At 45.5% G+C, this 27,699-nt stretch overlaps 3 protein-coding genes across 3 annotated transcripts in view; 2 read left to right on the top strand and 1 right to left on the bottom strand.

Annotated features, from left to right (window-relative positions):
* Positions 1–27,699, bottom strand: part of dok1b (docking protein 1b) — a 72,804-nt gene that overhangs the window by 37,074 nt on the left and 8,031 nt on the right. The gene's annotated exons all lie outside the window — the stretch shown is intronic.
* cct7 (chaperonin containing TCP1, subunit 7 (eta)) lies at positions 4,451–12,752 on the top strand. Its single transcript, XM_060076760.1, has 12 exons — positions 4,451–4,546; positions 5,226–5,312; positions 5,508–5,577; positions 6,286–6,392; positions 7,183–7,361; positions 7,926–8,097; positions 8,763–8,927; positions 9,320–9,508; positions 9,867–9,964; positions 10,102–10,234; positions 11,035–11,241; positions 11,932–12,752. The coding sequence occupies exons 1-12, from the start codon at positions 4,541–4,543 to the stop codon at positions 12,157–12,159; spliced, it is 1,641 nt and encodes a 546-aa protein (XP_059932743.1). The 5' UTR covers positions 4,451–4,540; the 3' UTR covers positions 12,160–12,752.
* Positions 13,301–25,771, top strand: krcp (kelch repeat-containing protein). The gene is made up of 13 exons (XM_060076757.1): positions 13,301–13,588; positions 13,905–14,066; positions 14,236–14,317; positions 14,904–14,963; positions 15,912–16,170; positions 16,935–17,033; positions 17,615–17,746; positions 21,984–22,171; positions 22,814–23,010; positions 23,641–23,735; positions 23,961–24,015; positions 24,747–24,844; positions 25,141–25,771. Exons 1-13 carry the CDS (start codon positions 13,527–13,529, stop codon positions 25,401–25,403), a joined length of 1,752 nt encoding a protein of 583 aa, XP_059932740.1. The 5' UTR covers positions 13,301–13,526; the 3' UTR covers positions 25,404–25,771.

The following is a 27,699-nucleotide window of genomic DNA, read 5'->3' as shown; positions in this document are numbered from 1 at the left end:
CTTGAACAGTACATAAAAAACGATTTAAACCAAATAGAACCAACTGGCCATACTTTGACCTTTGACCTCCCCTCCACCTCCCCCTATAGAGGAGCTGATAGCGAAGCCCGAAGTGCGCGGCGTGCGCTTCCTCTTCCTGGTCGGGGGGTTCGCCGAGTCGCCCATGCTGCAGCGGGCGGTCCAGAATGCACTGGGGCGCGCCTGCCGCATCATCATCCCCCAGGACGTGGGCCTGACCATCCTGAAGGGCGCCGTGCTCTTCGGACTCGACCCCACCGTGGTGAGGGAACCGTCTTACCGTAGTGTCGGAACCCTCCAGAAAATGTACAACATAGGTGACATATTATACCACCAGGTGTGAGTGTGGTTCGATGCTACAATCAGTTTTGAAGATCTGCCCCTTCTGACGTCACAAGTGGGCGTGCCCACTGGGTAGGTTGGTTGGACACGCCCACTTGTGATGTCAGAAGAGGCCGATTTTCTAAGCGCCTTGTAACGGCTAATCACACTCACACCTGGTGGTACAACGTGTCACCTTTAACGTGTAGCATCGATGTTTATTTTACGAAGTTGACCTCAAAGCTGTTCCTCAAAGATGGCGTATTATTGCTGAGACCACACAAAATCCGAAATGTCAGAACTTTCCGATAAAATTGGCAGTTAGCACCGAGAGCCACTGCCACTTCAGAATCATCATTAACCCCGAGGGGATATGTACCGTGAATCTTTTGATGCTCATGATTTGCTATACTGCCTCCTGTCCCGCCAATAACGCCCCCCCCCCCCCCCAATCAGGTGCGCGTGCGCCGCTGCCCGCTCAGCTACGGCGTGGGCGTGCTGAACCGCTTCGTGGACGGGCGCCACCCCCGCCACAAGCTGCTGGTGAAGGACGGCCGCGAGTGGTGCACGGACGTGCTGGACCGCTTCGTGGCGGTGGACCAGTCGGTGGCGCTGGGCGAGGTGGTGGGGCGGAGCTACACGCCGGCGCGCGCCGGCCAGCGCAAGATCATCATCAACGTCTACTGCAGCGCCGCCGACGACGTCACCTACATCTCCGACGCCGGCGTGAGGAAGTGCGGCACGATCACCCTCGACCTCCCGGAGGCCCCCGCCCCGCCGCCGCCCGGAGCCGCGGGGGGCGCCGTGGCGGGGGCGGGGCTGGGGGCGGGGCTTGGGGCGGCGGGCGGCGGCGGCGGCGGCGGCGGAGAGGCGGGAGATCCGGGCCACCATGCAGTTCGGGGACACGGAGATCAAGGTGACGGCGGTGGACGTGATGTCGCGCCGCTCCGTCAGAGCCTCCATAGACTTCCTGTCCAACTGAGGAGCGGCGGGAAGTGGGGAGTTTCCGAAGCAACAGGAAGAGGAGGATCTGAGCAACGAGGACTGGGGCGAGACGCTCACTTGTGCGGCCGGCGTTTCCAGCGGTATCGACGTCTGACGTCGTGCTCGACTGAGGACGCCGAACAAGCATGCCCGCTCCGTCTTGGTGAGCAGGATGTTATACAGTAGAAAAAAAAACGAGGGGGAAAGCTTCACTCCCATTGCCGTTTTCACTAGGTTGCAATGAATGGGAGATGAATTATAATACGGTCGTCTGTGAATCAGATCTTTGCAGGGGCCAGGGGGGAAGCTGTTTGAATAAAAGGAAGGAAGCCAGGCAGAGGGAATACGTTACACGATTGCCCCTTAAGGAGGATGTGTTTGGAGTATAGCACGTTACTAAAACGTTTGATGTGGAAACCTAGAACAGTCCAGTTCATTTACATAACCAGCCCCATTCCCAGGCCAGATGATGTGTGTTTAGGACCCCCAAAGAAATGACATGTGTTATTTTTGAGGGCACAGCAACAAAGAGAACCTTCTGAAGGGAACTCTCTTTAATAGGTTGTCTCTGTGTTTGTTTGTCCGATGCTGAATAGGTTCCAAGCTTGACTGTACACAGGCTCCTAGTAGACATACGAGTCAACTTGAATAGTGTGTAACAGCCAATTGAACCTAGGTAGATTCGACGTCTACATGAAAGTGTCTTGAGACCCCCTGTGCAAATTGGCAGCTCCTTGTTTGAGAAAGAAAGACTGTAAATAAACAAAGCATAAGCATACACTTTATGAATGTAAAACATGTTTAAATAGCCTCCAGGTTTCCAGTAAGGTTGGTCCAGAGTAAGGTTCACCGCAAAATAACCCAAATCACAAGTTCTTCATCATCTAAATAATAAGTATTTTTATACATTTCTGTATCAATACCTCATCTCAAACTACAAATAATTCTCGATTGACTATTTGAAATGATTGTTTAACAGCATTTCACACTCAGATGTGTCATTTTACACATATTCTTTCCTCTTTATCCTAGCAATGTTTTAATATGATGCCACCTAGTGGTCAAGGAACCGAAGCACCAGCTGACAAGCTATTTCGCTGGAACTGTTTCTGTATTTCTCAGTGGCTGGCTCAGTATATATAAATATAAATTACTGTTTTTTAGTAATGGAAATATTTGTATGCAAATTAATGTTTGTATAATCCTATCAAATGAAATGACCACGGCTTGTAGGCATGCATGCATATATATATTTTAAAATCTGGTTTATATTTTTTAATAAATGTTTATTGTTGGCTCTGTGACCCACTTGGAACACTTATGGGTCCTGACCAACAGATTGAAAACCACTGAGCTATAGTTTGAAGGTATGCATCACCAAAATACAATGTATTATTGTATTAAAAGCTTTTCATAATTAGACTAAATTGATTGTGATTCAGCGTTTCAATAGATTGAACAAATGAACCTATAGACAACTTTGTGCTTAACAAAGAATCTGGCTTTTTTAAATGTGTTGATGACCGCATCCTCAACAGTGGGTCAACATTGTTCCTTGAAGCCTGGCTTGAGTTGGGTGAGGGTCCATCAACCAAGAGACCTTTCTTAAGGAGCCTCTTAAAGATTTTTGATCATTTTAGTTTTTTAACCAATTCAGATTTTTCTGGGCCTCTGATTGGTTGAAACACTGTTCAAAAGGGTGGGCTGCTTGAATTAACAGACTTTTACTTTGTTGATATTGCATCACATCAGATTCATGTAATAAATATACATAGGCCTAGATCCTTATAGTGAAATAATCATCACACAAACTTCTCCTATGCACGTTATCTTTTTGTATTCAATTATATCCATTCAAGTCATTTGACCAAGTCATTTTAATTGGGTAAACCCATTTGTACAAGGCATAGAAGCATTTGCATGTCCCTATATAGTATTTAGGCCTTAACTCTCACGTCTAGAACCCCCCCCCCCCCCCCCCCCCCACCAGCAATGCCTTTCTAGCATCTGAGTTCAATTTGAAAGTATGTTTTCTACATTGAAATATAGCTTTGCTTTACAAAGTGCTAAATAAACTTTGCTAAATAGACATTTCGGCCGACAAATAGATGAATAGACCATGTGACCATCTCTTCCCCTCTCTGCCTGTCGCCCACCTGACCTCATGGCTTGGCCAATAGGCAGAGAGAGGCGGGATCATCAGTTTACTTGGCGCGCCTGTGGTAAAGTCTGTCTATGTTCTGCTTGTTATCATTCTCTCTCTCAGGCGCTCCTCTGTTGGGTTGTGCTGCTGTTTGTTCTGGGTTATCTCCATTCAGGACTGTGGGTAGTTTGGCTTCACCTCAACATCCATACGCCATCAACTCCGCACACACACACACACACACACACACACACACACACACACACACACACACACACACACACACACACACACACACACACACACACACACACACACACACACACACACACATTGCTTCGCCTCTGATGACCCACATCCATTCATCAACGTTATTGGTTTTGTTTTGGTTCTTTTGAGGACATTTGAGAATGACAATAAATATCAGTTGAACGCTGTTTCTGTTGGAACTCCCCTTTTTGGTCACGTTCCTGAGCTGGTCGTAAAACAGAACTAGATAGATAATAAATAGTTGGACAGCTGGAAAGATACTCAGATAGGCCTACATAAATTGACATCTATACTCCCGATAAATAGATAGATGCATAGACAAAGGGCTTGATTGATACACAGACGATTAATCACATCGATTGATAATTAAATCGACCATGCCAACACAATGTGGTTAAAATAACATCGTTTGCACCTTGGATAAAGAGGCATTCAAAAAATGTATCAAAATAATTTAGTGCAGCATAACTAGGGAATAGAAGCAGTGCCTATCTATGCCCAGATGGGGGCGGTGGAGTACCATATTAGCACAGTACGACCGCCCAGGTTCCGTAGTAGTATCGTTATATTTGTCAAAATGAGAAAAATACATCAACACACTTTTTTTATATGTACATATATGCACAAATATGCCAATGTCTTGTTCTTACAGCGCAATATGTCTTCATAAACATGACTATTTTAGGTAAAGAAACGACTTCCGGCAGACAGACACTTGCGACCGGAAAAGGCGGGTACCCAGCTCTTTTCGAAAAGCATTGTGGGATTGGAAGCCGGGGAAAGCTTCTCGAAGGAACTGCAAAGATGATGGTGAGTGACTTAGCATTCATGCCCTGATTGCCAAATAAAAATCTGCATGCATCCTGCCCCTAATCATACATCGTACTTAACCGGATCGCATATCTATCTCATGCCAACTGTCGAGCTTCGTTTGTCGTCAATATTTTTGTGAAAATTGGATAGATGAGATAGAAAAAGGACACTGATGCTAGGTAGCTGCGTAGCATCCCCCTGTGTCAATGGGCGTATACTTTTGGGTCCACAATGAAGGGACCGGCTAGCATGCAACCATTGTTCCTAAGAGGATTAAATACAAACTTTTTCAATGTCGTATCGATAAATATTGCTGGTTTGAGACCTCCGTCTAATACAGAAAGCAGAAGTAGCGATCAGTCCACTATGATCTCCATGTAAACACAAAACTAGGGTCTGGTTATGATGCTGTCATGTTAATAACCGCCGTCCAATTAACGTGTTCAAATTTGAATATATTACTTGACAGTAACCACTTCTCGGAATGATGATTAACTTGGTCAACCCGTGGTCAGTATTAAGGAGAAATAACCTCAAGTACAAGACAAAGCGATGCCGCACCAGTGTGCATCAGTTCCGCAATGAATGACGTCTCGTCTGTTCGCCCTGGATTTAAATTATCGACTTTAAATCCTGTCTTTCCCTAATTGTCCATCTCTCCACCTTGCTCCCTCAGCATAATACACCAGTTATCCTGTTGAAGGAGGGGACCGACACCTCCCAAGGTGTCCCCCAGCTCGTCAGCAACATCAATGCCTGCCAGGTCAGTCGTCCTAGTCTATTCATATTCTCAAGTTTTACATATTATGCAGTATTGTATCGTTTAAGGGTTCTGTGTAACTTTGCATGTAACCTGATGAAGGCCCTCTTTGAACTAAATCACTTGAATGACTTCTGTTTTTAATTGTATTCTTCTGTTGTCCCGTGACACCTGTCTTGTGACCATGGTGTGAGATAGGTCATTGCAGAGGCTGTGAGGACCACCTTGGGACCCAGGGGGATGGACAAGCTGATGGTCGATGGCAGAGGTGAGCAGAGAATAGGGCTTTGACTTTTGCCCAAAAATAATATTCAAAGTTTGTTTGTTTATTAATATTCGAATATTTATTAATAATATTTTGACCATTAAATGCCTTCAGTAAGACCTGGTTTGGGCTTGATTTGTTTACCGGCGTTGCTATGGTTACCGGTCTTTCGTGTTCCAACGGTTTATTAGGTTTCTAATAAATAGTGGTCTAATCGATACTTCAGACACTGCCTCTTCCGTGGTCATTACAATGTTATGAATAGACTGCGTCGGGTTCTCCGACGTCTCTCCCTCTTGGCCTGCCCATAACGGGTTCGAATATTAAGGGCTGCGTAATATTCGTTCCAATTTTGTTTTATTTTTTGGTATTCGAATTATATTCGAATAACGAAGTTCGGAGTCAAAGCCCTAGCAGAGAACAATAATTCCAAACAGTCTGCACCAAATACCCATCCCCAAACACTTAATCACTTTATTATGTTTTTTTTATCATTTATAGTGGACATATTTTAACTTGCTGGATTTGCATAATGAGTCTGTGTGTTCATTAAAAGCAATTCATATGGAAGGAGTTTTTCAAAATCCCTTGCCTTGTATATTTACTATACACTGCTAACTCCACGCGGCAGGGTTGATCAAACTGCAGACTCACGGAGAGAGGATCTGTGTTGGTAACGATTGTGTGTGTGATCTGTGATCATTTCTAAAGGTAAGGCCACCATCTCCAACGACGGTGCCACCATCCTGAAGCTCCTGGACGTGGTCCACCCAGCCGCCAAGACCCTGGTGGACATCGCCCGCTCCCAGGATGCTGAGGTGAGGGGGGCTGGCGGACGGTCTCGGACCAGGGCGTGGCAGCGTCCTGAGAGACTCTGGTCCTCAGATGCTAAAGAGATGCTTCAGGGTTTTATCTGAATCAGCTGCCCTGTACCTGATGAGCTGACAAGGCAATTAAGCGGTCTATCAGCCATATTTCTGTTGTAAACTAATAACACGATTATAAGATGTTATAACGAATAGGCATCCAGCTTAATTTGAAGTGCAGAGAACTTCAATCCCATGCTTACTTTCTTTGGAGATCCCGCGGTCTGTTTGAAATGTTCCAGAGGCTTCGTATCTAGGATAGGGCTTTGACTCCGAACTTCGTTATTCGAATATCAAAAAATAAATCAAAATTCGATCAAATATCGGGCAGCCCTTAATATTCGAACCGGTTATGGCAGGCCAAGAGGGGAAGCCGTCATAGAACCCAACTTAGTCCATTCATAATATTGTAATGACCACGGAAGAGGCAGTGAATGCAGTATTGATTAGACAGCGATTTATTAGAACCCTAATAAACAGCAAGACCGGTAACCATAGCAACGCGGTAAACAAACCTTGCGAAGCCCAATCCAGGTCTTACTGAAGGCATTTAATGGTCAAAATATTATTAATAAATATTCAAATATTAATAAACAAACAAACTTCGAATATGATTTTTGGGCAAAAGTGAAAGCCCTAATCTAGGATAACTCTTGTGACGGTGAAGCCCTCAACAGGAAATGACTCCGCCGCCATGATCCTGGTCTGACCTCCCGGCCTCTTCCTTACCTTGACCCTCCAGGTGGGCGACGGCACCACCTCCGTCACCCTGCTGGCCGCCGAGTTCCTGAGGCAGCTGAAGCCGTACGTGGAGGAGGGCCTCCACCCGCAGACCATCATCCGCGCGTTCCGCACCGCCACGCACCTCGCCGTCAAGAAGATCAACGAGATCTCCGTCCCCGTCAAGAAGGGCGACAAAAAGTGAGCGCTTTCATTTTGAAAGGTTGTTGTGATATACTCTCTGTGTGCTGGGCGTCTGGTGCAATGCGTTCGTTTGAAAACCTTCGGGCACCAAGGGGTGCATGCTTTTATTACCGATTCACAACATCTTTGTATCGTTCCCTTCCGAGAACCAATCCGATATCCCATTGATACTTTGATGTGAATACAAGATGTCAGCCTTTTGTGCCACATAACCTTAGTTGAGTCAGGTCTAGTGAAGACAAGGACAATAGTATAATCAGTGTCAGCTGAATAGCGGCTATGATTTAGCACTGAAAGGAAAGTTGGGTGAGGAAGAATAACTCGTATCAGAGCTGTGCATGGACTCCTGCCACAGTGCATTGTCAGATCAGCCTGATCCTGTTATCCTGTATTGGACCGGTGTGTCCCTCATTGCGTGAAGCATTAACCCTTTCACTGAAGAGGGGACGGAGATCTGGTGATGTCCAACATGGATGCTCTGACGTTGATGCTTTTACCTCTCGGTAAACCTTTTTAAAGTGCAGTACCATTGGGAGACTAACGTTTCCTTCTGTCCACCAGGGAGATGAGGGAGCTGCTGGTGAAGTGCGCCTCCACGGCGCTCAACTCCAAGCTGATCGCCGGCCAGAAGGGCTTCTTCTCGGAGATGGTGGTTGACGCCGTCATGTCCCTGGACGAGCTGCTGCCCCTCAAGATGATCGGCATGAAGAAGGTTCAGGGAGGAGCTCTGGAGGTCCGTAACACAGCTCTGTCCTCTTCCTCCTTTATGTTCACGGCTCACAATGAGGGTCCGTCTGGCCTCGGCCGGGCGGCCATGTTTTGCCAAATATGGTCGCGGCCTTGCATTGGTCCAAAAACCTCAGCCAATCAGAGTGGCACTCTACACAACTCTTGTCGGTTGGAAGGAACAACAACATTCTGGTCATCTTAAACCTTATTCTGTCTTCCGGGGATTCAAAGAAAGCTTTGAATGCTGCTCTTTCCTTGGGCGACCCCATTCTTTTTTATTATTCATTGGGTAGACCGTAGTTCTCCTTATTGGTTATGGACTCAAAGTCCCTCCTTGAAGGCTCATCGGTCCTAGCATTTCGCAGAGAGAAACTGAACATGAACTCAGAGATCGGGACGCTCTCCAGAGGCTCATTAAGGATAGCCTGGAGTGGTCTCAGACATAAGTGCTGCCTATAAGTGACTCGCACTAATGGGTGATTAGCTTGAATTTGTCGGTTGTAATTTATTGCACGTGTATAGGCAGCAGAAACAACAGAACGAGGGACTCGATTTAAAGATGTAATGTCCAACCGAAAAATGTCAACGGTTAACTGTGATTATCCCTAAGACGTTGACGATGTTTAAGAAGGTGATTTGTGACGGTGGGTTGTCCGTGACGCGCTACAGGAGTCCCAGCTGGTGGACGGCGTGGCCTTCAAGAAGACCTTCTCCTACGCCGGCTTCGAGATGCAGCCCAAGCGCTACGACAACCCCAAGATCGCCCTGCTCAACGTGGAGCTGGAGCTCAAGGCCGAGAAGGAGAACGCAGAGATCCGCGTCAACTCTGTCGAGGTACGTCCCCCCCCCCCCGCCACAGTGAGCCAGGCCACACAGTGAGCCAGGACCCGGACATAGCCGGCTGAAGCTAGCCCGGGGGCGAGGATGAGCCACGGTACACCATGGATGTTCTAGTGTAGGGTTGGAGTTTAGGGCTTTGACTGCCATACTAGTCTAGTCAGCGTCTTTTGTTGATGTTTCCCCGGGGGGGTCACTTGTTCAACAGCAATGCACTCGTTTAGCTGCCCCCCCCCCCACCTCCCCCCCCTTATAGGACTCTTTCTGACAGCCGCCATCTTGGTTCTGAGCAGCGTGTGATCGGTCTCCCCCAGGAATAGCAGGCCGCTAGGGGAATGATGCTAGTGGTTCCGGTCCATTAAGAGCCCTCCTTGTCATCCCTCCCCCAGGAATACCAGGCCATCGTGGACGCCGAGTGGAACATCCTGTACGACAAGCTGGATAAGATCTGCAAGTCCGGGGCCAAGGTGGTGCTGTCCAAGCTGCCCATCGGAGACGTGGCCACGCAGTACTTCGCCGACAGAGACCTGTTCTGCGCCGGGCGCGTGCAGGAGGAGGACCTCAAGAGGACCATGATGGTGAGGACGGACCTGTTCTCATCACTCCCTCTTCCTCCTGGGTTCTCGTCACCCTCCTCTTCCTCCTGGTTCTCATCACTCCCTCCTCTTCCTCCTGGGTTCTCATCTCTTCCTCCTGGTTCTCATCACCCTCCTCTTCCTCCTGGTTCTCATCACCCTCCTCTTCCTCCTGGGTTCTCATCACACCCTCCTGGTTCTCATCACACCCTCCTCTTCCTCCTGGTTCTCATCACTTCCTCCTGGTTCTCACCCCTCCCTCCTCTTCCTCCTCGGTTCTCATCACTCCATCCTCTTCCTCCTGGTTCTCATCAGCCTCCCCTTCCTCCTCTGTTCTCACCCCTCCCTCCTCTTCCTCCAGGCCTGCGGTGGGTCCATCCAGACCTCCGTGGGGTCCATGACAGACAACGTCCTGGGCCAGTGTGAGCTGTTCGAGGAGGTCCAGGTGGGAGGAGAGAGGTAGGACCCCCCCCCCCACAAACACACACGCACATGCTCCACCTAGAACAACCCTGAACCAGAGAGGGCGCGAGCATGAGCCTCCATGTGGTGACCCCCCCCCCCCCCCCCTCCCGTCTCTCTCCTCACCTGTGCAGGTATAACTTCTTCAAGGGCTGCCCCAAGGCCAAGACGTGCACCATCCTGCTGCGCGGCGGCGCCGAGCAGTTCATGGAGGAGACGGACCGCTCCCTCCACGACGCCATCATGATCGTGAGGCGCGCCATCAAGGTCGGTGGAGGCCACGCGCAGCAGGGGGGGCTCTGGGTGCATTCAGTCCACTGTGATGCTTAGCATACAGTAGGGCTGGGCAATAATTAGATTACGATTATTAATCGCGATAAAACTCACGACGATACGCATTAGACATAAATGCTCGATATTAAAAAAAATAAAGAGATTTTTTTTATTTTTTTTATTTACATTATTTTCAATAGGTTACAAGGCAAGCTACCTTATATTCTGTTGGAAGCAGATAAAACACGTTTGTGAAGTTAAATGTTTATATTTAAATGTTCCCTTATCACAAATATGGTTATAAACAAAAAAGTATGGTTTAACTAATGAACACTCTAGTTTCTTCAGGCTGCAGCAGTATCCAATCATATATCGTGATTAATATCGATCAATATCAAAAAAATAATCGTGATAATATTTTTTTGCAACATCGCCCAGCCCTAGCATACAGTACTTTAGCGTGCTCAGTGGTCCGGGGGTTTAGTCAGCAAGCGCGTTCGGTTCAGTGATGAGTTGAATGAAATGATCCACGAAGTACAGGGCAGTAATGCAAGAATATACCTAATATGGGTCTACGTACACAAGATGAGTAATGGTGATGCATACGCTATAAAGAACATACTGAGCTGCTTCTACCGTATGTTTGGGAAGGTTAGTGGAGAGAAAGTTCCGACTTCCAGGCGAAAGGTTCCGGGTTCGAGTCCCAGTGCCCACCGTCCTACCTGTGGACATCCCACGAGCGTCTCCCTGACCTCACCTCGGCCTCCCCCCCTCTCTCTCTTGCGTGCGTACAGAACGACTCCATCGTGGCGGGCGGCGGCGCCATCGAGATGGAGCTGTCCAAGTACCTGCGGGACTACTCCCGCACCATCCCGGGCAAGCAGCAGCTGCTGATCGGCGCCTACGCCAAGGCCCTGGAGATCATCCCCCGGCAGCTGTGCGACAACGCCGGCTTCGACGCCACCAACATCCTCAACAAGCTGCGCGCCAAGCACGCACAGGTGGGCGCGCACACACACACGGACACACACACGGACACACACACGGACACACACGGACACACACACGGACACACACACACACACGGAGACACGGACACACACACGGACACACACGGACACACACACGGACACACACGGACACACACACGGACACACACGGACACACACGGACGGACACACACGGACGGACGGACACACACACGGACGGACACACACACACGGACGGACACACACACACACGGACGGACACACACACACGGACGGACACACACACACGGACACACACACACACGGACACACACACACACGGACACACACACACACGGACACACACACACACGGACACACACACACGGACACACACACACGGACACACACACGGACACACGCGCGCATCATAGGCCGTTATGGCTCAGACTTATGGCTCAGACTTATGGCACGTCTCTCGCCAACTCTTGGCTCCCCTGAGCCCGTCTGCACGGCTCTTTGAAGCCAAAGAATGATTTAAAGGGAGATTGAAGGGGTATTTGTAGCCTTAACGTGATGAGAGGTGCTCTTGACTCGGTTTAACTCTGCCGTCTTATCTGTCTCTTCTCGCCGCCTTCCTTCCTCTGTTCCTCTCTCCCTCCCTCCTTCCATCTCGCTGTCTTCCTCCGTCCCCGTCTCCCTCTCTCGCCTCCCCCTCCGCAGGGCGGCATGTGGTACGGCGTGGACATCAACAACGAGGACATCGCCGACAACTACGTGGCGTGCGTGTGGGAGCCCTCCATCGTGCGCATCAACGCCCTCACCGCCGCCTCCGAGGCCGCCTGCCTCATCCTGTCCGTGGACGAGACCATCAAGAACCCCCGCAGCAGCATGGACGGACCCCCGGGGGGCGGCCGGGGGCGGGGCCGCGGCCGGCCCCACGCCCACTAGGCGGCGCCGGGACCACCACCACCACGACGACGAGGAGGAGGAGGAAGAGCCGGAGCTTTGGGATCACATACACGCGCGATGGTTAAGATAATTGCAGGTCCGAGTGTTCCCACAAGGGGGCGACAGGTGACCTTTAAACTAGCGGTTGCATTTACGACTAGTAAATACCATTACAGAAGGATAACCAACCGGTGGTTCGGATTTCAACCATTTTGTTACTTTTGGTCCAATTTCCCCCAGTGCGCGTGGCCGTTTGTGTTGCAGAAGTGTGTGTGGATATAAATGTCATCGGTCACTGTACTTGTTTTTTATGTTTTGGCTTGGACGTTTCCTCCATAACTTGTCATGACACCTATTCTCTTGCAGTGATTGTCGCCCAAACGCACTCCTTTCCCCCAGAATTGACCCCACACACGGTGTTTATCCTAACTTGTTCCAGTAAGGGGGGGGGGGGGCCTCAAATAAGAAACCGGTTTGGTAACATGTAGAAAAGCACTGATTGGTTGAGTAGTTCTGAAGCATTTCTTATTGGTCGGGCTGTGTGAAACTATTTATTGGACCACTCTTAACAATAAAATCCACAGCTTAAAGCATCTGTCTGTTTCTATTTGTTGAAATGTTTCCTTGGCGGTTTTAATGGATGTCTGATTGGCGAACAAGAACACCTTATTGGAATATCGAAATATGTTATCAAATTTCAAGATAATCTGATAACATTGCTGTTTATATTTTCCATGAACTCTTTTTTACAAACGGCCAAGAAAGATTATCTTGGCAACATTAAAAGGATGAGCTTAGCAGCTGAGGGATTTATTCTAATCAACTAATATGCAAATGTTACTGTTAAATAATTTGTGTAAATGCACTGGAGAATTCAGATGACTTGGCAGTTAACAATATGGTGTAATGTTTTCGACTGCGTCAGACGGAAATCACTAACACAATAGTACAGATAAATGTAAATATACCAATTATCGTGAATCCTAAAGCGTGTATAACATTAAGATGCATACTGTTCTTAAACGCATGCGCGCCCCGATGCGTGTATTTGATTGGCTTGTGCATAGAGGTGCGCTTGATTTGGCTCCCTGCATGTCCTGTATCCGTCTTCGGTGTTTCCTCAATATAAAACCTCTCCTCGGGGAGCACTCGCTACACAAAACATGCGCTCCTCTGCATCATGCTTCCCCTGACGCGGGGTTTTAGAACTTGTGTACATCGGTGGCGGGAAATGATTCGAAGAAAGCGAGAGACTGGATATAGAGTCGAATTAGTATTTGTGACCCTCATTTGAGACCGACATTTGTTCTTAAATATTCAGCGATATTGTTCGAATTCTACCGCCTGTGCAGGAAGGGCGACGAATCATGGACGACTTCGGAGTTTATGCCGTTATAGGACTCGACAATCCTCCTCAAAGGCTTCTCTGGTAAGACTTATTTCGTAAAGCACGTCCTAACGAGACTGCAACGACTGGTATATCAAAATGCCCTTCTTGCTATTAAAGCAAATATTGATATGACTTAAGCCAAGGGATATATTGCTACACGTTGCTGTCGTTGCACACAAACTAGTATTTGCGCGGTCAGCCGTAACGTTGCACGCTTTCAGGGCATTCACTTTGTTTCTTATCGCATTTGATTTAATTTAACGAATTCCGTGTAAGCGTATTTTGACGCGTTTCGTCTTCCCTTGTCAAGCCTTTTCTATAAATATGTATGTTGTATATTCTTGCGTAATTTCAGCCCCCAAGGAACTTGTCGAACGTCGCTTGCCGTACCTCCAAGCGCCCGCCAGGTGGTGCTGTTCACAAATGGACCCTGGGGAGAGCGGGTCTGCGTCAATGCAGAACTTAATGATGCTGACAGGATGCCAATTACAATAGGAAAACTGACTCCCTATAACAAGTACGATTTTTTTGGTTTTTAATTACATTTGGTTGCCATTTGTTTTCTTTAATGTAGGAATGTAATTAACACGTCATAAAAGGGAGCTTTTATGATCTGTGTAACTTTCATAGCATAACATTGTGATAATGTTCGCTGTGACTGTTAAAGGACGTTTTTTGTTGTCTAGATGTCTGTCCTGGGAGCAGTGGGAAGAGGAGGCATGGACAGACGAGGTGACCCTCAGCATCACGTTGGAGGGAGGAAACCTGGTAATATATAATAATACGATATAAATGCATGTCATATGGGGATGATGTTAAAAACCTGGTCATATTTAATGAAACATGAATGTATATCTGAAGACGTTATCCACCTGGTTATTTAGAAATAACATCATATGAACGTATGTAATATGGAGACGTTTATCATAAGCTCATTTGTTAAGATAACAGAAAGGCCTCTTGCGCCATCATCACTTTATTCAACATTATGTCATTTTATGATGGGGAAAATAAACAAAGCCCTTCGCTTTGAGTCATTCATTTGGTGTATGGAGAACATTACCAAACATTTAGACCGTTTCAAATATGGCTTTGATGCAGAGGACGTTAGGTTAGTGTTGAAAGGGAGTGACAACAACATGACCTTTATTTGAAGCAGTTGGATGGCTTTTATCACAAGGAATATACATAATTAAACCTGATGTCTGCAGGGAAAAGGCGACATGAAGTTTACAGTTAAAGCAATGTGTCAGTGGCCAGTTGGCCATCAGTCTCCATGAACTTTGAACCTTGAACTTTGAGGGATTTTGAAGACTTATTCAGGCCAGTATCAAATGTCCTTTTGTATTTACAGGTGAAAGCAGTTATCTCTGAGCCAAAAATCACCGTGGCCATTAAAGAATACACTCAAAAGGTATTCAATATAATACATTAAGAATTTGTATGCATATGTATATATCAGGGGTCAGCAACCTTTTCAACATGCAGTGCCAGTTTGACATTTTCTCGTTAATGAGTGTGCCTTAAGCAACAATATATTAAAAATTAAGCTAAAGACCTGGAATTGTACTATTTCCATAAAGTCCCCAAACATGCATCACCATTTTAAACATGTTTTTGGTTGTTATATTTGCAACAAGGGTTTACAAATTATAATGTTCCATCTTAAAACACCATTTTCAGAAACTCATTCAAAAACATATTTGCACTGTGAGAAATGTAAAAAACGATAATATATGAGAATGCTGGAACCATCCAAATCAATATCTTTAAGACGTGTACAGCTTTGCAAAACCATGTGAAGGCGATGCATACAGGCCACTTGCAACAATATTTAAAATATTTTCTTCTCTATTTCTCACAACATAGGTTTAAAAACGATTAATTGATCCCGTTTCAGAACACTACTTTCTGTAACTAATTGAAACATATTTGCACTGGGAGGAAATGCCCAAAACAGAATAAAGTGCAAAAGAAAATCGGTAGTAATGATTATGCTGCCGCATTGTGCTTTGAATTTTTTAATAATTTTTAAATGTGCCCATGATTGTGCTGCCCTGTGCCAGTGGTGGCACGCGTGCCTAGGGTTGCCGACCCCTGGTATATATAATGTCAGCAATCGGTAGTTGATCAACGACAAAAGAGAACTAGTTCCTCAATTCCAACAAACGCTCACCTTTATTCTTCTCATTTTCATGGTGGGATAACAAACATGCTGAACACTCTTCTCAAAAATAATAGTTTATGAGCGTCCATGAGTCCTCTTCATGTCATGTATCGGCCTTCCATCTCCAATTTGCATGTTTGCATTCAGTCCTTAATGTTGAACAAGTCGACCCTGTTACTGCTGTTCCCCCTCCAGTGCACCACGGCCGCCCCTGCTGCCCGGGAGGTGAAGGGCAAGAGGAAGAGGGGACGACAGGCTGCGGAGGAGGAAGAGGAAGAGCTAGAAGACGAGAGAGCCGCGAAGAGAGGGGAGCAGCAGCAGGAGGGGGAGGAGGAGAATGTGTGTCCTAATGGCCGCTCTGAGAAGAAGACTCCCCCCGGGAGAAAGGTCAGGGGTCACGGCCGGGCGGGACCGAGGCTGTTAGAAGACGACCCCGCCAGAATGAAGATGGAAGGTGAGCCCGCCGGACTGCTCTCATGTTCAGTTGACCTTTTTAATTAAATGGTGTGTATTTTTATTCTACTGCCATGGAAATATGTTTACTTTGTAACAGACTTCACGTTTGAAGAGCCAAGCCCGGTTCATACCCGGCGATGCAAATAAAATAATTAAAGTATCTCAACGATATATACAGGTCTCATATTTATATTTAGCAAATCAATGCCCGGATGTATATCAAACCCTAAAATTGCTTTTTGCATCAAAATGTGAATAAAGGCGTAATACAATGAATGCATATACTACTATAGTTAGTGGTTAGTGAGGTCCCCCCTTCACTTTAGGCGTCTTTGAGTGTTATTAATTATTATTATTCTTCATGTTTAACCTCTGTTTTCCTTTTATTCCTAGTCTGTTTTACATAGTTTTGAATGATGACTATATGCTCTGTAAGGTGACCTTGGGTGTCTTGAAAGGCGCCTCTAAATTAAATGTATTATTATTATTATTATTATAAATACTACATTCATTAACGATGGGGAAATATTTATATATTATACCATACCTACTTATTTACTTTTCATTTATTTATACATCTCCGTTCTCACTTTTCTGAATCACAGATCTTTAATGCAAGAAATGACATGTTAATGTTCCGTGTTTTGTGTCATGTGTGACAATGTTTATATTACAGTTTGCGATGCTACACCTCCGTTCTATCAAAGCTGGGAATTGTTTCCGTGATACTCAGTTAACTTGTCCTCTCCTTCCTCTCTACAGCCAATGGGACGGCGGAGGTGAAGGGCATTGTGGGTAAAACGCCCCCACACAGAGCTGGCAAGCCGAGAGGCCGACCGGCCAAGACTCCCACGCAGAGCAGTGGGTGACGTGTTTACATTGGGACGGGTTTGCAAGGGTTCAGTTTTTCCGAAAGAAAAACACCCAAGTTTTCCATGATCACTTTAGGAAAAAATATAATGAATTTTATGATTAAATTAATGGAGAACCTTTTGGATAATATATTGCCTGTATATGTATTTTTGGTTGAAGAAGTAGAAACATCTATTGGAGCATCATGCTGTTACTGAACCTATCAAATCTCTCCCCACTGTACACGCCTAATGACAACGTGTAAAGAAGGGAACCAACAACCCCTTTTCATCTTAATTTCTTTAACTCTTAAGAGTGAAAACCACCGACACCACTAAAATCCAGACCTTGCATCACATATAAAGTCAACTAGTCCCAGAACTTTCCGTGCAGTCAAAGATATTCTTGGAGATTCCAAACACTAGTTGGCTGGGGGGGTGGAGCTGAAGGCGGAACACCGCCTTCAGCTCCACCCCCCAGCCAACTAGTGGGTCTATCCGAAGAACATGCAGTGAGCTCTCTTACAGCCATCTCTGAGCAGTCACGTATGAATTGCCACCTTGAAAACCCTTGACCCCCACCCTCCACAGTAACGCTGGCCAGCCCGTCAGGTCGCTGGGGTCATACCATGTGTCCCATCGACGCCCAGACAGCCATTGTGATTGGAGGACAGGGAGCGCGCATGCAGTTCTGCAAAGACCCCATGTGGAAGCTCTGCACAGGTCAGTGGTAGTGTTGGCATTATCGATGCAAGGAGTAAACGTCAGTTTATCTCCACAACTGCAAGGGCTATAATATGTCATCTGGGTGGTAAAAGAAAGATAGTGGTGCAAGTGAAATATTCAATGTTGTGGGTACTTCTTGGTTAGAGTGGATACATTTGGAACACAGCATAAGTGGAAGATTACATTTCCACCTGAAATAATGATAAGTTGGTCGTTATTAGTTGGTAGCCCTGTAGTGCTATGAGACACAAACAGCTAGATATCTGGAGAACCCATAGTAAAATGTTCACACTCTTATTTATTTAAATGAACAAATTTCAGTCTGACAACAGTTTTTATTTTTAAAACAATGTTAACCTTTATTATAAATTACCAGTTAATGCGAGCCTATATAGACCCGTAAGCGGGGTAAGCCCTCCTACGTCAAGACCTCCTAACCCTAGCCCTCTTCAGGGCAAGGAAAAACTCCCCAGTAGGAAGAAACCTTGAGGAGGATCGCAGAAGAGGGGTCCCCCTCCCAGGGACGGTTAGGAGGCTAGAACGCACCCGGGTTGGTTCGGAGTGTGATGGGTTTCCAATAGGTGATCGGAATACATTCTGCCTTAATGACTTTGTCGTAGGCCTATAACAACAACAGAGAAGGGATTTAGCGGTGAAATTGAACACTCCGTAGTCAATTAACCTAGGTGGAAATATAAGTGTCGTGTGTGAATAATAAAAAAAAAAATAGGCTCTAAACTAAGGCAAGTAAGTAATAATTTATCGGCAGACCAATTAGCCCAGATGCGCAATATACCTAACAATTACTAACCTAAATGAGTGCTGCACGGGCTGGAGGATATATTCCCCGTACTCACAAAGTCAATCATGGTTTTGCCCAACGATCTTCATGAAACACTCGTAAAAGCCGTGTTGCAGGGTTTATTTTCCAAAGAATTTGTGCAATTTGCTTGTTGGTAATAAAGATTTAAACTGTTATTTATTGTATTGAATGTTGTTAGGTATCACTAAACGGAATGTAATACGAAAAAGTAGGTACTATTTTAGCGGTTTGCTATCGGTTCTCATTTCCCCCAGAATGCATTGCATGACGTCACGTTGCGAGACACGGAGCAAATTGGGCTATTCCCCACTATTCACTTCGCCTTGGGCGAATAATTATTGACTAATAGCTTACATAGATGGATAGCCTAGTCAAGTCTTTATTAATACCAAACTACACAAATCGTCGGGAATTCATTTAGGTAATTCGGCTCACACAGTATAGCCTAACAGACCACACAGAACAAGGGAGACAACTGACTGGAGTCTGACTGGACATACACAAAATACACCACGTTAAAACTAGACAAATGCGTTGATAGACAGATAGAAGGATAATTAATTGTTATATTATTTGCCATGCGGAGCAAGCCAATCCTGTGCGCGTATGCAAATTAGCCATGTGCGCCTAACACAAGAAAGACGTAATGTTGAGAAGTCATGCTAAAAACGGATAGCAAGCGAAAGCTAAACCAGACTGTATCAATCACATACCTTGGGTAATTTCTAACTTATGGTAAGAGGCTAGTCTTTAAATCTTTGCAGTGACGGAATGTTGATGTCCTTTCCGGCTTCGGCATACTGCATGGTTATGAAGGCCTTGTGGAGTTGGAATGATTGTGTACAGGCGTGCGTGCGAGAGTGAGAGAGAGTGCAGAGCACACCCGCCGTGGTGATGTTTGGCTTGCCTTGTTGTGGGCTGTCTGTCAGCATCCGCCGGTATGTGTTCAGTGTACATCGGTCTGGTCGTATTCGCGGTAGATTGATGGTTAAATAATGTCACACCACGATCGGTTATACTTGCAGGCAGTTATTTGCAAGTGCACTGATTGCATGTCCGATAGGCTAAGTGAGCCCAAAGCTAGCATTATGCCTTCTATTTCTAGATCTTCTGACTAAGTTTACCGCTACTTACGACATAATCGCTATCCCAAGATATAAAGAAATACGTTGACCTTCACTAGGTGCTATTCACTGACAGTAAAAATAAATAAAGTAATAAAGACTATTATAAAGTGTCGTTATTGTATGCACTGCTGTTCATTGAATGCACTGCTCCAGCGCTAGTTGCTGCGTTGCTAAATGATCGCAACTCTCCACTCATTCTCCTCTGACCATGCATTTAATTGGCTTTGATCAGTTCTTGCCAATTCCTCATTCGCCCCCTCACGTCTGACAGGTTCGAAATTATACTACTGTGGGCCATCATACATGTTATTTGTGGTTCTTGCCACCTTAGACGCCCTAGTTCTAGTAAGACTACCTTCCACCACGTCTCCCCAACGTGACGTCATCGCCGAATGGCGTTAGAAAACACCAGTTACAGCCAAAAACGACGAAAACTGGACTTTAACACTATTTGAGACATTTTATAAATGATTCACGTATTTTGAGGGCTTTACCATTACTCAAAACGTCCGGTTAACCTGCACGGAGAACTTTAACTCTACCGCGGGGCATGCTGGGAAAAACCTAATTGTAACACCACTAATGGTTTTGCCCATAAATATAATAGAAAACGATATACCCTATATACTACACTAACACTAAACGACTAACGACTAAACACTAAACGAACACTATATATGTCTATGGTTGGCCAAACGATCGTCATGAAAAACTTAACTCTACCGCGGGGCATGCTGGGAAGATATTGCGGCGGCTGATAGCAACCATAATATTGAACGCTGCATTATATAATATAATAGAAAATATATATATATGAAGACATCGGACCTGTTAAAGAATATATATATTATATAAATATATATATTATATTTAATAAAAATGAACTATGAAGTCTTTTTTTTTTTTGCGTGAGCGATAATGACCGTTGCTGCTGGTTGTGTGATTTGATTGGTTGATTCGTATCATAGTGTAGTGTTTAGTATAATTTGTTGCGCCAAAATGTATTAGCCCCTGTAATCCCGCAATCATAACTCTTTGGCGCTGTCACGTTAAAATTGTACCGAGGGCAGTTTTCAAAAAACATTTGGCTCATGTTTCCAAAGACGAAATAACATAATACAGATAACGGATCGCTAGATAACTTTATATTTGTATTGTATTGAATTGTTTAATCGAATTTAGCTAGTAAACTGAGTGTTTAAAGCAGGTTTCAAAAACCTGTCTTGTCTGGCTCAATGAAGGAGTGCAATGAACGAGCATGAAAGTTCGCGAATGTTCAAGAACCTTCCTACGTCATTCGACGCGATCGACCGTTGCTAGGCAACAGACGATCGCGTCGTCTGTTGCCAGGCAGGTTTGGAATTTGTCAACAACTGATGACGTAGGCCGGTACAATTTTCGCCCCCGGTACAATTTTAACGTGACAGCGCCGCTGCTGCCAATGTAAACATGGTTCTTTGGCCTTTTGATTGTACTTCTGAACAGCAGTCGCTCCCGTCGTTTACTTTCTCTACCTAAACCAGTCGCAGGGCGCTGCACCATCGAACAATTAAATAAGACTTGACATGGTAGCTGTGTTCGTTAACACGTCACACAGTTTATTGACACAAGTGCCGATTTCTGCGAGAGCTTGCGAGTGAGTGACAGGAGGCGAGACTATGTCGAAGCTGTAGCGATGTGTCACCTCGCTGAATGAGAAGAAAGAGCAAATGGTATTTGAGTATCGATACTGCAGAGAATGATTGATTCGATTGAAACCGTTTCAGAAATTCAGTATATTGATATCGATATTTTTGACAACACTAGTAGGGAATCTTTTATTAATAAATAAATGCTATTTATGCTTATATATTCAAACTATCCTGTCACTCCCATATGATTCGGTTCCCCGGACGATAAACTACCATTTCCATTATTATCCTCGATCCCAGACCCATCTAACGATCCAACTTATGAATAAAGTATTTTCATTGAATTTTTTTTTTTTGTGGTGGGGAAGTCTTTGGTTGTTTAGTTTCAAAATCTCACTCTCTTCTAACTTCTCCAACGGTGCCCTCAGCAGCTTTAAATGTGACACATTATTCTTGCCCACCTAGATGTGTGCTGGATAGATCCGTCTGCCAGCCTACCCAGTGGACTGTAGCAAACGTGGCTCATCAATCCGTCACACATCACAGGTGGACACGCCCACCTGTGATGTCAGAAGAGGCAGATATTCTAAACGCCTTGCATTGTAAGACATCAGTTTGATCCGCGTCTTTCCCCCGCCGTTCTCCGTCCTCAGAGGATGGGTCGTGGGCGGCGGCGGAGACGCTGGCGACCGGCCCCACCTTCGAGGGCCGGACCGGCCACACCTCCGTCTGCGACCCCGTCTCGGGACGCATCTTCGTGTTCGGCGGCTCCAAGAACAAGAAGTGGTTCAACGACGTCCACATCCTGGACACGCACAGCTGGAGGTGGACCATGGTGGAGGTGTGTGTGTGTGTGTGTGTGTGTGTGTGTGTGTGTGTGTGTGTGTGTGTGTGTGTGTGTGTGTGTGTGTGTGTGTGTGTGTGTGTGTGTGTGTGTGTGTGTGTGTGTGTGTGTGTGTGTGTGTCTGTCCCAGGTTCAATAGCCCCCGTTACCATTGCACAGTTCATTATTTTTTTGTTTATCGTTGTTTTATTCTTGTTCAATTATTAATTTGTGTTATTAGACTGTGGGGTCAATAAACAACCAAATACGACTGCTCATACTCTGGGGTTGATTAAGTAGTGAACAATATGGAATAATTAGGATGTGTTCCTCATTATAGGCCATATATGGCCCTTTTTAACCCGGCGGCCATCTTGGTTTTAAACAATACCTGGCTTGGGGCAACTGAGTTAGTGGGCCAGAGGTTAGAACCAAGATGGCGGCCATGTGAATACGGCCCATTGTGTAACCTAGGCTAGGATACCAGCAACAACATGAGCTCATCTTTCCCCCAGGTCATTAACCCTGATTCTCTCTCTCTCCCCCCACCCCCACCCCTCTCTCTCCCCCCCCCCCCCCCACCCCCACCCCTCTCTCTCCCCCCCCAACCCCACCCCTCTCTCCCCCCCCAACCCCACCCCTCTCTCCCCCCCCCACCAGGCCCAGGGTAAGGTGCCCCCTCTGGCCTACCACAGCTGCAGCATGTTCGGGGGCGAACTATTTGTGCTGGGAGGGGTGTTCCCCCTGCCACACCCGCAGCCCGACGGCTGCAGCGACTCCCTGTACATCTTCGACCCCTACCGCTCCATCTGGTACCAGCCCATCGTCACGGGCGACAAGCCCTCCCCCCGCTCAGGGTATGACGACTTAATTGAAAACTTAAACGGGCCCCTGTTTCATCACAAAGGTGCGAGAGTGATTAGCCGTTACAAGCCGTTTCCGTTTTGTGACGGGGGCCATTTAGATTGTTCTGTCCACTGTGACACGCAGTGAATTAATTGAGATGCATTTCGATCCAGGAGCAGATCTAGGGGTTAGGGCATATTGCTCATGGGGGCCTATTAGTGCAGAATCTAATTAAGGATCAATTGGATGTGTTAAGGTGGTGCAGCAGTATTCAATGTATTCCGCCACCTGTGTGTTGGCCCATGGCAGGCTCTGGAGGCTGGGGAGGGGAGCAGGTTGGTTGGATCGGTGGAAGGGTCAAGTGTTTGCATCTCAGCATGAAATGTTCGTCTTAGAGGAAGCTTTGGGCGGAACCAGAATTAATCCTAAAACAAATGGATTTTTATTATCATTTATCATCTATGTTGAATGTTTTCCACATGTTAGTCCTCTTCAAAGGGTTTGTTTTTAAATGAATGATGAGGAAAGTTGTGTCACAAATACAGACTTTAATCCTGTTCTTTTTCTTTGCCGTGTGGCCTTGTCTTTCTGTCGCTCTCTCTCTCCCTCCCTCCCTGTCTCTCTACCTCTCTCCCCATCAGTCACTCAGCGTGTGTGATGCAGAAGAGGTTGATCTATGTGTTTGGGGGCTGGGACACCCCCGTCTGCTACAACGACATGTACACACTAGACCTGGGTAGGTCACTCTCACACAGACCGACTGACTGAATGACTTTACATCCATCATGAATTGCAAGATTATATTTCTGTTATTTTAAAAAGTGAAGAAAAAAAAAAGGAATTTGTGAAAAAAAAGTGTTGAATTCCAAGTGACCAAACGAACTAAAGTGACTTTGGTCGTAAGGTCCAGGTCAGCCGGAGGGTCCATCTCTTGTGCTTATCTTCTGACCTCATGTTTCAGGACTCATGGAGTTCTCTGCTGTGAAGACTACTGGGAAAGCCCCGTCACCTCGCAGGTACACATCAACCTACACATACACATAGACACATAGACAACACACACACATACACATAGACACACATACACATAGACAACACACACATACACATAGACACACATACACATAGACAACACACACACACACATACACATACATACACATAGACAACACACACACAGACACATACATAAACACATACACAGACACAAACACACTTACACATAGACACACATACACATAGACAATACATACACATAGACAATACATACACGTAGACAATACATACACATAGACAATGCATACACATAAACACGCATACAAATAGACAATACATACACATAGACACATACATAAACACAGACACAAACATACATACACATAGACACACGTACACATACACACACAGTCCCCATATTTGTATTAAAGGGGTGATATACGTAATGCCACCAGGTGTGACTTTCATTGCCCATTACAAGCCGGTTCAAAATTTGCCTTTTCCTGTGCTTTAGTGACATCACAAGTGGGTGTGTCCACCTAGCTGTGATGGATGGATCAGTCTACCAGCCTCGGTGGACGATAGAAAATGTTGCTATTATTCACGTGTGTGTGTGTGTGTGTGTGTGTGTGTGTGTGTGTGTGTGTGTGTGTGTGTGTGTGTGTGTGTGTGTGTGTGTGTGTGTGTGTGTGTGTGTGTGTGTGTGTGTGTGTGTGTGTGTGTGTGTGTGTGTGTGTGTGCTGGGCCTCAGCTGGCATGGCAGCGTGGCCCTCTCTGACACCCAGTTCCTCATCCACGGCGGGTACAACGGACACACCGCTCTCAACGACGCCTTCATCTTCGACATAGGTCAGAGGTCGCCCCCCTGTGGACTCCGCCGTAGCTCCGGTTGAACTTGGGTTTTGGTTTTGGTTTAGAAGAGCGACCTTAAAGCAAATCGTGAAAGACTGGAACTCCTCCGGGAAAACACTTTGATTGGCTGAAATGTATTTCAGTTTATGTCCGTCGCCAATACGATATTTTGGATTGTCTCATTGATTTCTAGAGGTTAGAATGTGGCATTTGTTCAATATACCCCCCCCCCCAGCACATGTCCTTTTGGTATAATCCCCTAATGAATCCTAACGTGTGGTTTGTTTACTCAGACACCAGCTGCTGGTCAGAGGTGAGCCTCCCCGAGTTCTCCGTGTCCAGAGCCGGCCATTCCATCATCTCCATGGCGATGGCCGCTGACGGGCGCTGGGGCGGCCAATCGACCGGGGCGGTGGCGGAGGAGGAGGAGGAGCAAGGGGGCGGGGCCTCCCGGAGCCTCCTGGTATTTGGGGGCGGGGACAACGAGGGCAAATTCTACTCTGACCTGATGGTGGTGTCTATTGAGGAGCTGCTGGGGGCAGTCGAGAATAGTTAGTTTAACTAATAAGAGAGAGACACTCTTCCATTATGGGCTGAAGAGTTCCTTTATTTTTCTGTTCTCCATATTTTACCTGCAAAGTTTTATTTCAGTCTATTTAATTTAAAGTTGTTTTTTTAAATGTATATGTCGGAAGAATATATATATTCCGTTTTTTGAGGATTTTTTCATACAATGCAAGATAATAACCCTACGAATTGGATCAACCGTAATAAGTGTGGAAGATAAGATGTCTGTTAAGTATATTTCAGTACCACTGATTTATCAAAGGACATTTAGAATGCTACAACTTTACCTCTGTTCAACTTTTCTGACTACTTAGTTTGCTGTGTTTTCTATTAAAAACAAACGTTTTTTTCACTGTTGCTATGAGGGAAATAGATTTTCTTGTGTTTGCTCTATGACCATGATGTTTTGTACGGTATAATTGTTTGATTCTTTAATAATTGTAAGAAAAACTAATTGTTTGAGTTTTTCTTCCGTTCTTTGAACAATTAAACTTCAAACTTTTCAGTTCATCAAATGAACATGGCAAAGTGTCTAACACAAAAAACAAGCAAAGAGTAAGAGCCACCCAACCCATGTAGGTCATGGTCAGACACAAAAACCAACAAACATACATAATAACTTAAAAAGGGGATAGTAACGGCAGTTAACTACCGCAAATAACCAATTGATAAAAATGGATATAGTTAATCAGGCAATAGGTAAAGAGGGTCATGGGGAAGGTCAGCCCCTCACTCCATTGAGCTTCACACCCTCATCCTCCAGCAAGCTCAACCTAGGAAGCAACATCAACATCAAGAGTATCAAAGGTCCTTTCAACGAAAACTCAACTTCTCCAGTTAATGAATATTTTCAGACTTCCTGTCTCATGTGTGTGGAGGAGAGGGTCGGACGAACAGAGTGCTGAAGGCAATGACATACTGTATTTTAGTGAGCATATTCTGAGATGGGAGGGGGGGGGGGGCCTACGAAGCAGTCAGGGGGTTAGGAGGTATATTTGCGTTGAAGGCCTGTTCAAAATCAGTCAGCCCCCTTCAAAGTGTAATTCAGAAAATAATTCGAAGTGGTAGTTACATTGTAATGAGTCATGAGGAAATGCTATCATCTATAAGCGAGTTGTGATCCAGGAGAGTTTAGTCTTCTTATATGAACCAAGTGACATGTGACAGCCCTCGGGCACCTCCTGATTGACTGATCAGAGTAATGGCTAACATCCATGCGGGATGAGCTCCTCACCCATATCAACTGTGGGAGTCAGCCACTTGCTCTGTCTCCTTTGACGTATGGTTGGTTTAGGGTTTTTGGTACTTTGCACAAACATCCCATTCTCCAATCATCCACACACAGCACTCATTACTGAGTGATTACTGATTGACATGCATCACTTTAACTTACTTTGCGTTAAGTTGGTTGAATAAACTATGATTGTTAATGAAAGCTATGTGTTGTCTCCTCCTTGTCATACCCTTGAGCCGGGCTGTGAGTGACGCAAACCACAACTACATTTACAATGGAGATAAATAGACGCTGTGAATCATGTTGTCCGCCAGGGGGTGACAGCGGACCATCAGCTGTTGCCGAAATCCAGATAAATTAGTTGCTGATTTTGGAGGTTATCTCTTACATTTTAACAATATAATGTATTTCACCTTATAATTTATTTGGTAAAATATAGGAATCCCGGTGGTTTAAATCGTTGTCATTTAGAACAAAGCCCTACTTTTGTAGTCCTATGTTCTTCTGAATCGCCGCCACTTAGCCTACCGCATCACCATAACAATGACTGCTTTGATTGTGCTGCCGCATCTCTTTTTCATCAGTGCTTTGGATTGAGACAGTGCCATTGATTTATACTCAACCCCTAGCATTTGTGTTCGTGTCTACATAAGATCTCTCTGGTCCCAAACCGTCTCGTTTGCTTATGTCATAATTTCGCTTGGCGCTGATCTCTTTATAGTTATTATTTATTTAGTCTTTAGTTATCTATTTATACTGCTGCAATCCAACCACACTCCCTTGCAATATTATGAGACCTATTTTTGTGATAGTTTTTAACAATTTCTATGTAGCCTACAGTATATTTAAAAATCTGTTAATTAAATGTGAAAATATTTTGTTTCGGATAATACACACTTTAATCCAAATACATTTACTGAGTAGGCTAGAAGTATTTTAGGTTTAGTCTAATTGGAAAAATGTAGCCCTTTGAACCTTTTTCTTAGGATGTGACGCCAACAATTTAGATATAGAAACCTTTTCCAACCATCGTCATGCGCAATGGTCAGGT

The sequence above is a fragment of the Gadus macrocephalus genome, chromosome 17, assembly GCF_031168955.1.
Source record: "Gadus macrocephalus chromosome 17, ASM3116895v1".
NCBI lineage: Eukaryota > Metazoa > Chordata > Actinopteri > Gadiformes > Gadidae > Gadus > Gadus macrocephalus.
The sequence above is the reverse complement of the archived record's forward strand: the minus strand, read 5'-3'. Positions and strand labels throughout refer to the sequence as shown.